This window comes from Bos javanicus, chromosome 4 (assembly GCF_032452875.1).
Source record: "Bos javanicus breed banteng chromosome 4, ARS-OSU_banteng_1.0, whole genome shotgun sequence".
NCBI classification, from domain to species: domain Eukaryota; kingdom Metazoa; phylum Chordata; class Mammalia; order Artiodactyla; family Bovidae; genus Bos; species Bos javanicus.
This window is the reverse complement of record NC_083871.1, coordinates 38194940-38211114: the sequence shown is the minus strand read 5'-3', so window position 1 is coordinate 38211114 and position 16175 is coordinate 38194940. Positions and strand designations below refer to the sequence as shown.

Sequence of the window (16175 nt, the reverse complement as noted above, 5' to 3'; positions counted from 1 at the left end):
ATCACTTGAAACCTTCCCATGGCATCGTATCTTGAGGCCTTCTCTAGTATCAAGACATTTTTGTACCGCCAAACTTAGTTCTGCCCTTTTCAGAGATGTTAAACTCTTAGGCTTCCATGTCGAAGGCAAATGGAAGGTTTTTTTTTTTTTTTTTAAACTTTTATTGGAGTTATGAACTGAATTCTTGGTTAAATATAAGACTGTACAAAGAAAGGAAGCAATATTAAGTTTTTGCTTAATGTCCTCCAAGTTATTTAAGTTTAACAGGCCAAAGGAAAACAGCAGATGAATAATCTTTAATCAGTTATATAATGTTTTGTCAAAATGGATCGCTAGTCTGAATATTCTGAACAGTGTAAACAAAATTAAATCCACAAATTTACTGGACTTGGGGAGAAAATTGGATAGTCCCACATATATGGGAATCCTTTTCACTGCAGAAAACCTCATCATTTTCCATCCTATACAATTATGCTGTCTTTATATACCATGGCTATATATAACTTAAATACTAACTCCTGGGTCATTTTAACTAGAAATAAAAGTTTATGCTAAAGGATGTTTGAATTTTGTCTTTTTTTAAATCAAGAGAGCTGTAACTTTTCAATGTAATATATCAAATGCAGACAAGCAGTATTCTGTTTCAGTGTAACATATAATTTTTAAATATTAAACTAAAAAAACAAAGAAGAATATACCTTTCAAAGTATTTATTATATTTCAGGATACATTTTAATTCCATTTGACTAACACATTTTGAAAGACAGGAATGAGTAGGGCGACAAAATGATGTGGCAATAAAGAAATGCAAACAACATACTGTAACAATATGAATGACGCACGTGACAAATGAATAAATAAAATAATGTCAACATATAGACAAAGTAAAAAAATATATACAAAGTGTCTGGGATTACAGTGGGAATTGCTAAAGGAGTTGAATAATTATAATAATGAAAAGGCAGTGTGCTACAAGTGTCATGGGGAGGCAGAATTATGTATAGTATTTAGGAGCCTAGCCTTTATAAGCAGAACTGGACTATAATCTTATCTTTGCTGCTTCTCAGCCTTGTGATCTAGAGCATAACAAATTTAGTTTCCTCCTCTTTAAAACAGATAAAATATTTAACTCATCAATAGTTATGTGGACTAAGTGATAAGGCACCTAAGACAGTGCTCAGAACATAGTGAGAGATAAATTGACTATTATTATGATTTAAAATAAAAAGCAATATAAAAGTAATCATTATAGAGTGTTTGAACAGTAGGAGAAGTGACTGCCACAAGGGAGAGGTCCGGGTGGGATTTTTCCGATAGGAAAACAGCACCAGTGCACAGAGAAGAACTGAATTCAGGTTCAGAAGGAAGATGCACAAGCCACCTTTGGGATTCACACAAAGGCATTCTTGGCTGTTTTTCAACCTCTCATTGATGGGAGAATACTAGGTTGCTGGCGAGTTAGAGTGGAGCCATAGTCCAAAGGGCTGGGAAAGCCAACTTAAGTATTTAGGCAGAAGTTCTCTGTCAAGGCCAGGTATGCAAAATGTAAATACTTTTAGGAAGTAAATACGTAGGATTTTTAGTGTCTTTTTAAACCCCAAATAGAAATCATATTTTACAAATGTTTAATAAATAGATTGACACCAGCATTCTTTGATTTCTTATGTCAGTTGGTCATACGTTCTCTGCAGAATCCTGGGAGAAAACTGGGAGTTATACTGTAAAAATTCATAGCAAGGCAGTTACTTTATTTGCTCACCTTTAAATTGAAGCTTATTGTTCAGTTGTAGTTTTTATTACCTAATTTCAAGCAAACCAATGTTCCTGTAATAGGTAAGTGGTAGACAAGATACTCTCACAAAAAATCATGTGTTAAAGATAATGTTAATAACATTGAAAACACACAAGCATATTTATAAAGAAGCTGACACTCTTCATATTGTTATCAGTTTTTCATCAGCAACATGTTAAGGTGAAAGCTGTGATGATCAAGTTAAATCAGATCTGACACAGTTAGTAATAAATGTTCCATAACTAGGAAAACTATTTGATATCTATATTGCATATGCTATTGCTATTAACAAACCTTGCTTCAACACATCACGTGCTGGCTAATTTCAGCAAGTGATCCTATAACACTATCACAGACTTCTAATATTTTTGGCAAATAATCATTCCAGTACTTAACAAATATTCAACAAGTTGAAATAAACACTTAAAATCTTCTTTTGAGCTGCTGTCTTATCGAATAGGAAAAGACAAAAAAATCATGCAACACTTGGGGAAACTTGATTTTCCTGCCATGGAAATATGGCTGAAGTAACACATAGAAAATAATATGGTGACAAATCAAACTGCATTTCTTTGTTAGCCAGTGTCACTGCAAAGAAGAAAGAAATAACTGTGGAAGGTTTGGGGAAAATTATTAGGACAAAGTAAATAGCAAAAGGTTTGGCAATAAAATCAAAGTGCAGATGTTTCTAACATGCTCAGTTTATAATATTCATGATTTCCGTTTCAATAGTAATTACTACTGTGAGCTACTAAGTGGTTCAATACTGAGTGATTTGTTTTAAAAGGTGTATCTATATTAATGAAAAAAACTGTATGTTAAATTCTGAGGAGTGGTTCTTTTGATTGGAATTATTATTTTTAATTTCTTTATTTTAATTGGGGGATAATTACTTTACAACGTTTTGTTGGTTTCTGCCATACATCAGCATGAGTCAGCCATAGCTAAACATATGTCCTCTCCATCCTGAACTCCCCTCTCAGCTTCCACTCCATCCCAGCCCTCTCGGTTGTCACAGAGAACTGGGTTGAGCTCCTTGTGTCACACAGCAAATTTCCACTGGTTATCTATTTTACATATAGTAATGTATATGTTTCAGAGCTATTCTTGAATTATTTTTTAAGTTCAGGATAGGGGACACATGTACACCCATGGCTGATTCATGTGAATGTATGGCAAAAACCACTACAATACTGTAAAGTAATTAGCCTCCAATTAAAATAAATAAATTTACAAAAAAAAAAAAAGGATAAGGTTACAGAGATAGCAGTGCATGCAAAATTCATTTACTGCATCTTTTACAAGTAAGCCAGTATTGCAGAGTACTTCATGGTTTTACAGATGTGGTACGTATTTTAACGAGACCTTTATATTTTGAATAATATCTTTAATATTTTGTACTGAGATAAAGAATAACTAAGAATTTATTTTATCCATAGACGTTTGCTGATTATCTCATAAGAAATTAATTTAAAAAGTTGTAGATTTTGAAGATTTTTTTTTTTTTTGACAAAAGTAGAAGAACCCCAAAGTGGCTGAACATTTTGGTGACAACAAATGGTGATTAGTAATATGCTACATGTTATATATTTAGGAAGAAAGTAAACCCTGATTATCAGTATGATAACTAGAAAGTATATGTGGAAAAAAATAAACACAAGCTGTCTCTTCAAGAGAATCATGATGTGTACACAGTCCTTTGAAGATAGATAACTGGAAAGCATCACATGATTATGCTAGATAAAATGACATATCATTTGAAAAAGTTGTCATGTTTGTCTTTTCAAACAAACTTTAGACAGAATATTTTAATCTGTTTATAAACTTTGTAGATAAAGAACTCCAGTGGGTTTTCAACCCATTTGCTAAAAAAAACATTTTAGAACACCACATTTTGTGATAACAGGAATAAATGACTGGTATCAAGTTAGAATAACACTTATTTATGGAAATTCCACAACTTAAAAAAAATATTTTTCAATTCCAAACCTAGAAAACAGGTAGCAAGATTTGGAAAGTACTGTCTTTAATACATTTCTTTCATTTCTGATATATTCTGTGGACTATCTTTTTTATTTTAGAGAGTCATCAACACTAAATGTCAAAATATCAAAATAAATAACTTAGAAGCTGAATTTCAAAGAGCTCTTATTAAAATATTTTACAAGATTTTCAAACATCAAAGCACAGTCAACACTCTCTAAAATATTATTATTAATTATACTTCACTGTGATCAAGTGTATCTATATTTAATAAACATAATAAAAATGGTGATTTAGCTTATTTCACTGATTTTTTATATTTTTGTAAAAATCTATATTGAAAATATAGTGCACAGGTTTAATTTAGAAATAAGTATATACATACTGAGGTTGTTAAAGAAAAGTAGAGATGATTAAAAGTGATGAATTTGTAAAATAAAAAGTAGCATCAACAAAATATTTGGATACTTCTTATTTAAATTAAAACCAAATAGAGAATCAGTAGAAATATCCGAGTGACAGAGTTATACTGTCTGAACTCTGGAAAATAATAATTTGATAATTATATCCTAGAGAAAGGAAATACAGAAGGCCTATTGACTAGTAATTACATTCCTCAAGTCATTGATATAAGATTATGAAGGCCATAAATAGGATATTGTCCTTAGGAATAGGAGCAGAGAGACAGAAGCATGATGTGGAGAGCCCAGTGTGTAAGAAGAAACCTCAGACTACCCTAAAGATTAGCGACTGGGAGACTAAAGACCTGATGAAGGATGAAGCCATTATCAGAAACAGAAACTGCTTCTACAGCGAGTTGGATATGATATGAACACACTGAGTTCCACTTTACCATGAGTTTCTGAAGTGAAATGATCTACTCAGTACTTGAAAATGCAGGTCCAACACTCAAGAGAGACAGATGGTACACAACAAGATTTAGGAAATAGGAAATATATGTTCATGTGGCTCCCCTGAGAGGAAAGAAGACAGAATTCAAAGAAAAACCTCATCATATAGAGATGGGAAAAGAGAAAGTCACAGAGATAGTCAAAGTAGAACTCATAAAGCACGATCAGAAAGACAGCCAAGGACAGCTTCACAAAAAAAGAAATAGTAAAAAGAATCTATTTCTGCAAAGTAGTTAGCTAGGAGAAGCAGTGGGTGAGGGTGGGGGGAGTTAGATCTAGCCAATAGAATGAGAATACACAGGCATCTATTTTCTCTAGCTCTGATAAACTTATGAATTAATAACAAAGGAAGACCAGGATTTATTTTATGAGTGATGTACCATATACCAGAGATGAATTAGTAACCGTGTGTTAAAACTATAAACAAAACAACAACTAAACTGGGTTAGGATGGACTATTAACCCTTAAAAGTTTCCATTAAAGAAAACGAAAAAGAAGAATAATATGTAAAGAATAATATGTATTCCAGATTATGCTTGGATTATAAATAAACCTTCAATATTAAACAAACTGAATAAAACTCTGAACTAAATACATTATATTGCATACACCCAATACTAAAGTAACTTCGAAAAAATGTTTCTTCTGAATTTTGGCTGTACTTTTTAAAAAATCACAATTATTTAATCATTTTATCATTGAAAACATCTTAAAAGATTTTCAAGTGAGAAGTTGAGTCTTGCTTAACCAAGTGGCTAAGTAAATAAAAATTTCAAGACAAACATTATTTCACATGAAAGGGGGATACTGATTTCATGTTAGTATTTTTTTCTGAATGCTACTGACTCTTTTTGAAAATGCACCTAGTTGAAAGCTTTTACTTACAAAATCACCATTAAGCATTTGGTGTACATTTAGGTAGACATTAGTAAATTACAGGTGTAAAACTGCAAAATGAGGTAAGAAACATAACTTACTGTTTTTTCCTTTCCAGATTCCGTCTGATCAGGCTTTGCCATGCCTGGTGCCTGTGGCTGTACTTTTATTTTTTGAGTTATCCCATCATCTTCTTTAGGCAAACGCCGAGGTGCGCTGGCTGGTAAATCCGCCTCCATCACTGGCGGTTTCTTTTCTTCCACTGCTTCTGGAGGCACTCCGCCTTCAGGTTTAACTTCAGCAATTTGTACTTGAGTTTTAAGTAAGTCATGTTTCTGTTCTTCCTCTAGAATCGATGCTTTCGTTCCTGGGGCTAACTTTTTGTCTTCAAGAGCCGGCTTTTTGTCTTTAAGGGTTGGTTTTTTTTCTTCAAGAGGTGGCTTTTTTTCTTCAGGGAGTGGCTTTTTGTCTTCAGAAGGTGGCTTTTTGTCTTCAGAAGGTGGCTTTTTGTCTTCAGAAGGTGGCTTTTTGTCTTCAGGGGGTGACTTTTTTTCTTGAGGGGCTGAAGTTTTGTCTTTCTCTCCTTTACTCTCCTCTCGGATTTGATCTATGGTTTCCTTAGGGGGAATTTTTTCACCTGAAGGTGTTTCTTTTACCTTTTCTGAAATGGTTTTTTCAGCTTCAGGTTTTTCTTCTTGTTCCTTCTTTTTCACTTTTACTGGGGCAGGCGTTGCTGTTTCCTGAAATGGTTGTTCTGCAGGGACAGGCAGAGGCGAGGCTTTTGGTCCTGCCTGTGTAAGAGGCATTTTGCCCATGTCTCCCAGCTGTCCTGATATTGCTCTCTGGGTTTGGCAATTTAAACAAAGCCATTCTTGAATCTGTAAATAAAGTAAAAATAAAAGATTAACTATAATACATCTGTTTTGGTACATTTACCAAGATGAGCACTTGACAATTTCTGGCTGCTTTTTTATATATGGAGAAGGTAGGTCATTGTTTTCTGAATCAATAGAACTGACTTTTAAAAGAACATTGCAAAAAGACTGCCTGAAATCTAAAGAATAGGAAGAATCCTTAGGGATTAGCATCTAATTGGCCTCATAATGAAAATAAAAAAAATGTATCAAAGATGTTTAGTTGCTAAGTCCTAGCTGACTCTTTTGCAAGCCCATGGAGTGTAGCCTTCCAGGCTCCATGGGATTTCCCAGGCAAAAATACTGGCGTGGAGTGCCATTTCCTTCTCCAGGGGATCTTCCCGACCCAGGGATCAAATACCCCAGGGATCGAACCCAAGTCTCTTGCCTTGCAGGTGGATTCTTTACCACTAAGCCACTAGGGAAGCCCGCATCAAAGACAGACTAGGGAAATATCATTTTTTTGGTTAAAAAAAAAATCTGCATTTGTTCTAAATACAAATATTTTTAAGCCTCATACCTTCAAAATTAGTGTTCCTATCATAAATTTTTTCAAAAACTATTAAATTACAGTAGTCTTCTTTTCAGAGCCAATTAATAGTAAGTTTTAAAAGACTTAGCCTATAATCTCCTATCTTTTGTTTTGGATCAAATGTAATTCTATCTACCCGAGCAGAAGATAACAAGGCACATGTTGAAGTTTCAAAAATCACATGTATATAACTCTATCTGACTTAAGATTAAAAAATGTTATTTTTAATAATAATTACATTTTTTATGCAATTGTGTCAAGAAACATTCACAAATTAAAACTGTTTAATATCTTTTACCCCAGTTTTCTCAATTGCTGACTAACATAGTTCTTTATACTACTTCTGTTCCTAAGTGGAATCCATGGGCCACCTGAGCCAAATCTCCTGAAGTAGTCCTTACTCATATAAATTTTAGTAACTATACCAATATAATTTTAGCAGAAATCTGGGATACGAGAAGGAGAATCCGCCTTTTAAATAACCTGTTGGTGAATTCTTTTGCAAACTACAGACTGAGAACCATCCTCTTATAACACACATAAATGATCACATGGGAGAGAGATTGCTAGACCGATAATGTTGCAGAATTTCCTTCCTATTGATGTATGGTGTGCTTTTTCTTACATTATACCTATTAAAATGTAAGAAATTAAGGTTATACATGTAGCTTCTAACTGTTACCATTTAATGAATGCCTATCCTTTAAAGTACACAGGTGGAGAGTCACATAAACAATATTGTGATTGTATGTTGTACTGTTTTCTGAGAGGTAATTTCAAATTGCTCTTCATATTGGATCATTCTTTCCAGTAGCATAACTTCAATTATTTAGAGACAAAAATCACTATTGTCCTAGAATATTATTAGACAACTAAGATTCATTTCTTCAGTTTTCAATTTCTTTAAAGAAACAAAAATGTTGCTTAATAATAATGACTATTTTGCAACTTGTAAGCTGTTATAATTCTTCCTTGATTATCTAAAACAGTAAGACCTGAGTCAGTTATTTAATTTCAGATAAAATGCTGTCTATAAAACATTAGTATGCATTATGGGTCACTTTACTTTGTGTGTTATGATCATCCAGTACCAATTTCTTTCTTAATTTCAACTCTAAGCAGCAATAAAGTGAGTTGTGGCTTCTCTATACAGTAACTTTATACAAAGTCTTATGAAAGAATCTGATTTGATCCTTATGTTCAATTCTAAAAGTTCCAGTTGTTGTGTTGAAGAATCCCTAGAGGAGGTACTTCCATAATGTCAACAGAAAATCAATCTTCATCAGTGTTGAGGTTTTAAAAACCACTCCTTGGTGGGGTCATATCTTAACAATATTTTCATTCAGAAACGGACATTTTAAAAAACAAAAATAGACACAAATAGCTGTACCATTGTGCTGTTTTGTCATATGGATTCTAAAAGCCAAATGCAGGTGTGTGCTATGCATTCCTGTCAGGGCAGGTCCAAATGTAAATAAGTTAGGATGTTTTTAACATTCCAGAAATAAATGGAATGTTTGGAAATTCTTATCAATTATAAAAGCATGATAACTTTATCTGAGTTTTAGGGACAAATTATTCTTACAAAGTTGTCATCTCTTGCTAGTTATATTAACAGTATGTGATACCAAAATGGTACACAGCTCTCATTAAAAGGAAAATCTGTTGAGAAAATAGAGTGATTATTTCAAGGTAGTACACTCATTATTTTCATACATTTGAAAATTTACATAAGAGGATAAAGGGTTTCATCGATTTAATCTATTATGTCACATAAAACACTTCATTTTCCTGATTTAAAATGTTTGATAAACCTACAAGCAGTGATAACCCACCCCTACTAAAATCAAAGGCAAAGGCAACAGCACTAGTCTAAGAGAAAAATGACCTGTTGAGAGCCTCATTGGCTCGTTCAAATCTCTGTTTTGCTCAAATTCCCATCCCAATTCAGTTAAACCTAGTATCTTTTTTGTTTTTTGGCCTGTTCATGCAGCTTGTGAGGTCTTGTTCCCTGACCAAGGCTTAAACTTGGGCCTTCTGCACTGAAAGCATGGAATGCTAACCACTGGACTGTAAGGGAATTCCCTACACCCAGTATCTTTTTTTTTTATATACTTTTTTTTTTTAAACTTTACATAATTGTATTAGTTTTGCCAAATATCAAAATTAATCTGCCACAGGTACACCCAGTATCTTTAATTGTTACTGTCTGTAATTAATTTTAACATGATGTTGCCACACTTGGTCTCTTGGTTACATGATTGATTTGCATTTTGAAGAATATCATAAGGCCAAGCTCGTTTTTTTTTAAACTTACACTTTGTCACCAAAATTAATTCGGAAACTGATGCTAGTATTATGTCAAATAATTATGACAATAGCATTCACTTACATAGCTATTCTGTAGATATCCAGCCTATTTTTATCTATTTTTATTTATATACCCTGGGGAAATTATATGTGCAAGGCTTATTCAATCATGAACTCACACTCAAGTAGAAGAAAAAAGATGTGGGTTAAATATAAGTATAATATGCAAGGGAAAAAACTAAGGAAGATGGAAAGGATACTATGGTTTAAAAGGATTATCTGAGGAATTCATTTACAACATAAGGAATTCGATAAATTATAAATCACACAGAGTAATTTTTCACCAATTAGAAATGTTGAACTGGTGGTCTCACATGTGTGTCTCTTCTTTCTGCAGCCCTAGAATTCAGATTGTTGTTTAGTTGCTAAGTTGTGTCACTCTTTGTGACCCCATGGACAATAGCCTACCAGGCTTCTCTATCCATGGGATTTCCCAGGCACAAATTCTGGTGTGAGTTGCGATTTCCTTTTCCAGGGGATCTTCCCAACCAGGGGATTGAACCCGTGTCTCCTGCAGTGGCAGGCAGATTGCTTTACCTCTGAGACACCAGGGAAGCCCTTAGAACCCAAATTAGAGTACCAACAAATTTAGCAAGCAGAGGAAGTTATAAATTCAATAAAGGATTGAAAAGAAAAAAATAAACACTATTAGTTGCATCAAGAATTATGTATTTCTTTAAACATGTAAATTTAAATTTTGTTTATTAAAAGAAAAGATAGGAAAAGGCAGAGATTAGGGTAAAATCCAAACTAGAAATGAGAAAAGCAAAAGCGATCAAATTCTGATGAAGAAAATGAGTAAAAACTAATTTTCACAAGAAAATTCATTTAGGACAATACAGGTCATCATTATTCAGTCATCATTAAATATAAACACAATTACTAGAAAAATTTTCTTTAAAAAAAAAAACATTTTGGAAAAATACTCTACAACCACATAAGAAAATGTAAAAATCTGTTTTTCACAATTATTTCTTTTTTGCTTTTTTATCACAAATAATCCCAAAGACTTTTTTAAAATCACTGTATTCAGGAACCTAATTAAAAGTATTAGTTTTCTGGGCTCAAAAATACATGTGTACAATCTTAGTTTCTCAATAGCCACACATTATTAGACACAATATTATTTAATATTCATAATGTTTCTAGTTCAGTAGCAATCTGAAGAATTAAGTAAGATTTCTAAAATTATATTAAAATTCATAATATATCACTGCCACATATGACTTTTAATAACTGAAAAGATATTGCCATAGAACTAACTCTTTCTATAACTGTTACAGTGGTGACACACATGACTAATCATATTTTGCCTTAAGGTTAAATATCAGATGTTATGGTTTTATCTCTGAGCTATTTCCTTATAAAGACAGTGAGACAATCAGAAGATGTATATTACATATAACATGATATATTGTATATTATATATGTGTATAAATTGAAGGCATTTCTATTATATTACTGAGTTTATTACATAGAAAAATAGAATAGATCCTATGGAGGCTTTTTATAAACATACTAGTCATTATTATGGATGCTCTCAGACCATTTCCATTTGTATTCCTGTGTTTTAAAAATATGTTTTATTTTCAGTATACTGTAAGTATCTTCTAATGGCATAAATATAATGAAAGTTTATATTTTATCTATATTATTATTAAATGTATTAAATTCAGAAGGATGTATTTGTATGTCATTTATATATATTCATACTATGAAACCAATCACATTTTTTTAGTGCCTTAATGTTAATACCCAGAATATAAAAATTCACATCCAAATAGGAACAATTCTGATAAAGTATATGAAAAATAACTCCATTTTGATCACAATGCATTAAAATATATCCACTTGCCACCTAGTACACGTTAATAAAATACATTTATTTTAATATCAAATCATCAGGGCTTCAAAACAACACTCTAAAAAACCACTTAATCTTAAGAGGAGAGTAGGAAATGAAGGCAGTTTTACCCAAAAAAGGGATTCTGCTGTGCTACTCAGCATTTTTCTATCAATAAGCAATTTGCTTTATATAACATTTCAGCTGTAACTATAGCAACAATACCATTAAGGAAAATCTCAGAACTTCAGGCTTGCCTATTTATTTTTCTAAGTATTTTTTCTGAAGCATGATAATAAGACCTGCAGCAGGTTGAAAGTCTGATGTTAGACTTTAAATGGTAGAGAAGTGATGGTCCCCAAATCTACATGAGGAATTATATTTGTGTCAGAGAAATCTTAATATTATCTTAACATGAATTTTTCATTAAAAAATCAACTAGATTGATTCAGAAACTCATAAACTTTTTGTCAATAGAAGTGTTTAAGTAGATCCTGAGTGACCCCACTTAAAATTCTGTAAAGGAAAACCAAGTAATCAAGGGGATTGCTACTATAATGCCATTGACTTTCCTGGCTACCATGAAGCTTCTGAGTCAACAACAAAAAATTTACACATATTTTTGCTGGTCTGCTTATCTGTTTGTCATCCAGAATGTTATTTTTTTTAAAGCTGAGAAATAATTACATTGATAATTTGTTTAGAAGTCACTATTTTACTTACTGACAAATCCACAAATTGGCGAACAACATCACCTGCAACTTGTCGCTTTCTTCTATGCCCCCTACAGTCTTGGCATTAGGGTGTTTTATTTACCCAAGGCCCACATACTCTTCAACTTGACATTCTAAAAATCAGATTTTTTGCTTATTAAATCTCTAATTTAGTTACTTTTGTTACTTTTAAAAAGGAAAATGATTGAGTTCATGGTGGATTCACTTTTTTTCCTTCAGCTTACACAATAAATTGTTCAGACTACAAAGTCAAGATATTAAAAACTTGTAATCATTTATAAAACTACATTTGCAAGTGTGTGCAATAATGTGTTTGTGATATTTCTATTACTTTGTCCCTCCAAAAAATGAATGGGATTACTTTTGTTCCTTTTATAATCACTGAAATAAGAGTAACTCATAGTCAATATATATAACTGACTGGCTGAGGCTCTTCCTCATTTACTTCATATGTAGATATAAGAACTTTCTCAGAATGTATTAGAATATTAATATTTACATGAAAACTAAGAAAAAAACCAAGTAGATGATTTAAATATCAATTTTCAATGGAATTACTGATATGTAGGGTAGAAAATCAATAATGAAAACCTGTACTATTAGGAACCTATATAGGGGTTATCATTCTTAGGTCTAAATTGATCAGTGGTCATGTCCTTATCTGGAGAAGGAAATGGCAACCCACTCCAGTGTTCTTGCCTGGAGAATCCCAGGGACGGGGGAGTCTGGTGGGCTGCCGTCTATGGGGTCACACAGAGTTGGACACAACTGAAGCAACTTAGCAGCAGCAGCATGTCCTATCCATCTCTACTTTTATGTTTACATCTGTAAGACCTGCCCCCCAATCCCATATCTAAATGCATGAAGTCTATTTTACTCTTTTGCTGTAAATTTCTATATAATGTACATTTTTGTATAATGTAAAGCTATATTAACAAACATTTCCATAAATAGCAAGATGCCAACTAAAATCATGTATACTATACCAGGGTGTAAAATTATAAAATAAAATTATTGGGATTATAATTGCACACTTTGATTGACATTTTTCTGTGTCCATTTTTCTTTGAATAAAGCAGGATCACTTTTCTAGTCACCTTTTCACTACAATTAATAAGTATTTTCCTAAACTAAGAAAGTAATCTCTGAGTGTTCAATGTTTTAAATACCATTACATAAATAATATATAAATACACATGCACTAATTAAAATACTTCTGAATAATTACAGTAATACAGTTTTGACAGAACTTGTTGAGGGAAATCAGGGGCTTAGTTTCCTTTCAGAAATATATGAAAATAATATGTATTTTATATTAAATATAAAAGAACTAAACAGGGTTTTTTTCCTTAAAATATCTTCCTTCCTTTCTTCTTTTTCTTTTCTATCCTTTTCTACATCCCTCCCTTTCTTCCTCTCTTTTTTTTTCTAACTGGTGAGAGAGAGACACAGAGAGAGAGAGAGAGAATGACCTCACTAAAACTGTTTTTGACTTAAGTAAGTTACCTGATTTGGGTTCAATCAGAAACATTAGTATACCTGATCACCTTCCAGTGTGATCAAGTATTCTGTTAAAAGTGTATAAAAGAAAACTCTAAGGACACAGCTGGTTTGTCACTGGTAACCAATAATAAACTGAAGTGAAGAGTAATCATACATATTTATGTTGACTTTAGCTAATTCAGCTCTAGAAAAAATGGAAGTCTCAATAAGACTTACCTGCAGATTCATGGCATTTCTATTTGTGATTAATCGTTCTAGTGTACTACACTTTAGGTTGATATTTATATGTTTAACATAGAAAATAAGCAACAGTTTAAATATTTATCATTTATATGGATACCAAATTTAGGTTTTTAATCAGTTCTTATCCCTCTGCTTTTATAGAGTTTATTTTATTATTTATTACAAGAGGTGTTTATTTACTTTGTATGTGTGGATAATTACATCAATGAAAAAATTCCTTTTTAGTGTAACTTAGTTACTAGTCAGCCCTTCAGGAAATGTGTGACTGAATTTCAAAATAAGATTTATTTTGAAGATTTTTAATACACCTCAATACAGTCATTTTATGTATGTTAAAATTACAAAGTTACACACATTTAGAAGACAGGTTATTTAAAGCATACGATAGCTGAATAAAGGGAGGAGCCTGGTGGGCTGCAGTCTATGGGGTCGTGGGGAGCCGGACATGACAGTGACTTAGCACAGCTGAATAAAACTTTATCAAACATTTTACAAGATAAATAAAAAATCAATCCCAATTTTAAACATAAGCATCATTGTGAATATAATATTCAAAGACAGAATAATCTCACAGGCTAGGGAGCCTGAAATGTACAGGAATAGGACTTATACCACTGGACAACAGAGAATGAAAACAGGTGATGGGTGTTAAACCCTCATATCAATACAATGCAGCAGAACATGGTGCAGTACTGGAAGTTCTGTGTGCAGGGAAGAATCAGTGTGTTGATTCTGCAAGACATAAACTTTTCTAAGCTGAGCTGTGTTTCCCAGGATTCTCTTCTCCTTAAGTACATTATAATATAAAGTCAAATATAACTCCTCATTCAGTCAAGTGATGTAATTAAGGTAAGATGATAAAATGAGGATGAGGAAGGTAGCAACCTAAATGGAGTAGAATTTACTGTGGCCTATGACAGGCCAGATAGATATGGAAAACAGGAAAATGGACCAAATCTTTAAGGACAGTACAAACACAATTCACACCTGGATGATAATTATCTGTTACAGTGTAGGCTGAAATTAGTAGGCATAAATAAAAAACATCAAAATCAAACAAACATTTAAGAAAGACTTAGTTCCTCAATATGGCAGTGACCAGAAGGATCTGTTTTAAAGCAAGTCATTTAAGTTGTTCTTTGTCCCATAGCCACTCGTAGACTTTAAGATTGAGGTCTAATATGTTGAACCTGAGATCCATTTATATTAAAAAAACAAATACACATAAATATATACATATACATCTCTTTCTTTTTTATAGGAATGCCTGCCTGTCCATGGGAAATTTTTGAATGGTTTGAAACAATCATTGATTATTAAATATTCTTATTTTATTAAGTATTTTATTTTTTATTGGTTAATTACTTTATAGATTTTTTTTTGTTTTCTGTCAAACCTCATCATGAATCAGCCATAGGTATACATATATACGCTCCCTTTTGAACCTCCCTCCCATTCCCCTCCCCATCCCATCCCTCTAGGTTGATACAGAGCCCATGTGTGAGTTCCTGAGCCATAGAGCAAATTCCTGTTGGTTATCTATTTTACATATGGTAATGTAAGTTTCCATGTTACTCTTTCCATACATCTCACTCTCTCCTCCCCTCTCCCCATGTCCATAAGTCTATTCCCTATGTCTATTTCTCCATTGCTGACCTGTAAATAAGTTCTTCACTACCTTTCTTCTAGATTTTGTACATAAGTGTTAGAATACAGTATTTATCTTTCTCTTTGTGACTCACTTCACTCTGTATAATAGGTTCTTGGTTCATCCACCTCATCGGAACTGACTCAAATGCATTCCTTTTTATGGCCAATTAATATTCTATTGTGTATATGTACCAGAACTTCTTTATCCATTCATCTGTCGATGGACATCTAGGTTGCTTCCATGTTCTAGCTATTATAAATAGTGTTGCAATGAACAATGGGATACATGTGTCCCTTTCAATTTTCGTTTCCTCAGGGTATATGCCTAGGAGTGGAATTGCTGGGTCATATGGTGGTTTTATTCCTACTTTTTAAAGGAATCTCCATACCATCTTCCATAGTGGCTGTATCAATTTACATTCCCACCAATAGTGCAAGAGCATTCCCCTTTCTTCATACCCTCTCCAGCATTTATTGTTTGTAGACTTTTTGATGATAGCCATTCTGAACAGTGTGAGGTGATATCTCATTGTAGTTTAATTTGCATTTCTCTCATAATGAGTTCCAGAAAAACATCTACTTCTGCTTTATTGATTATGCCAAAGCCTTTGACTGTGTGGATCACAATAAACTGTGGAAAATTCTGAAAGAGATGGGAATACCAGACCACCTGACCTGCCTCTTGAGAAACCTGTATGCAGGTCAGGAAGCAACAGTTAGAACTGGACATGGAACAACAGACTGGTTCCAAATAGGAAAAGGAGTATGTCAAGGCTGTATACTGTCACCCTGCTTATTTAACTTATACACAGAGTACATGATG

At 32.9% G+C, this 16175-nt stretch overlaps 1 protein-coding gene across 1 annotated transcript in view; it reads right to left on the bottom strand.

Annotated features, from left to right (window-relative positions):
- Positions 1-16175, bottom strand: part of PCLO (piccolo presynaptic cytomatrix protein) — a 389810-nt gene that overhangs the window by 189348 nt on the left and 184287 nt on the right. The window contains exon 4 of the mRNA XM_061413775.1: positions 5665-6441. Coding sequence (XP_061269759.1) covers positions 5665-6441 — 777 coding nt within the window. The remainder of the gene's footprint in view (positions 1-5664; positions 6442-16175) is intronic.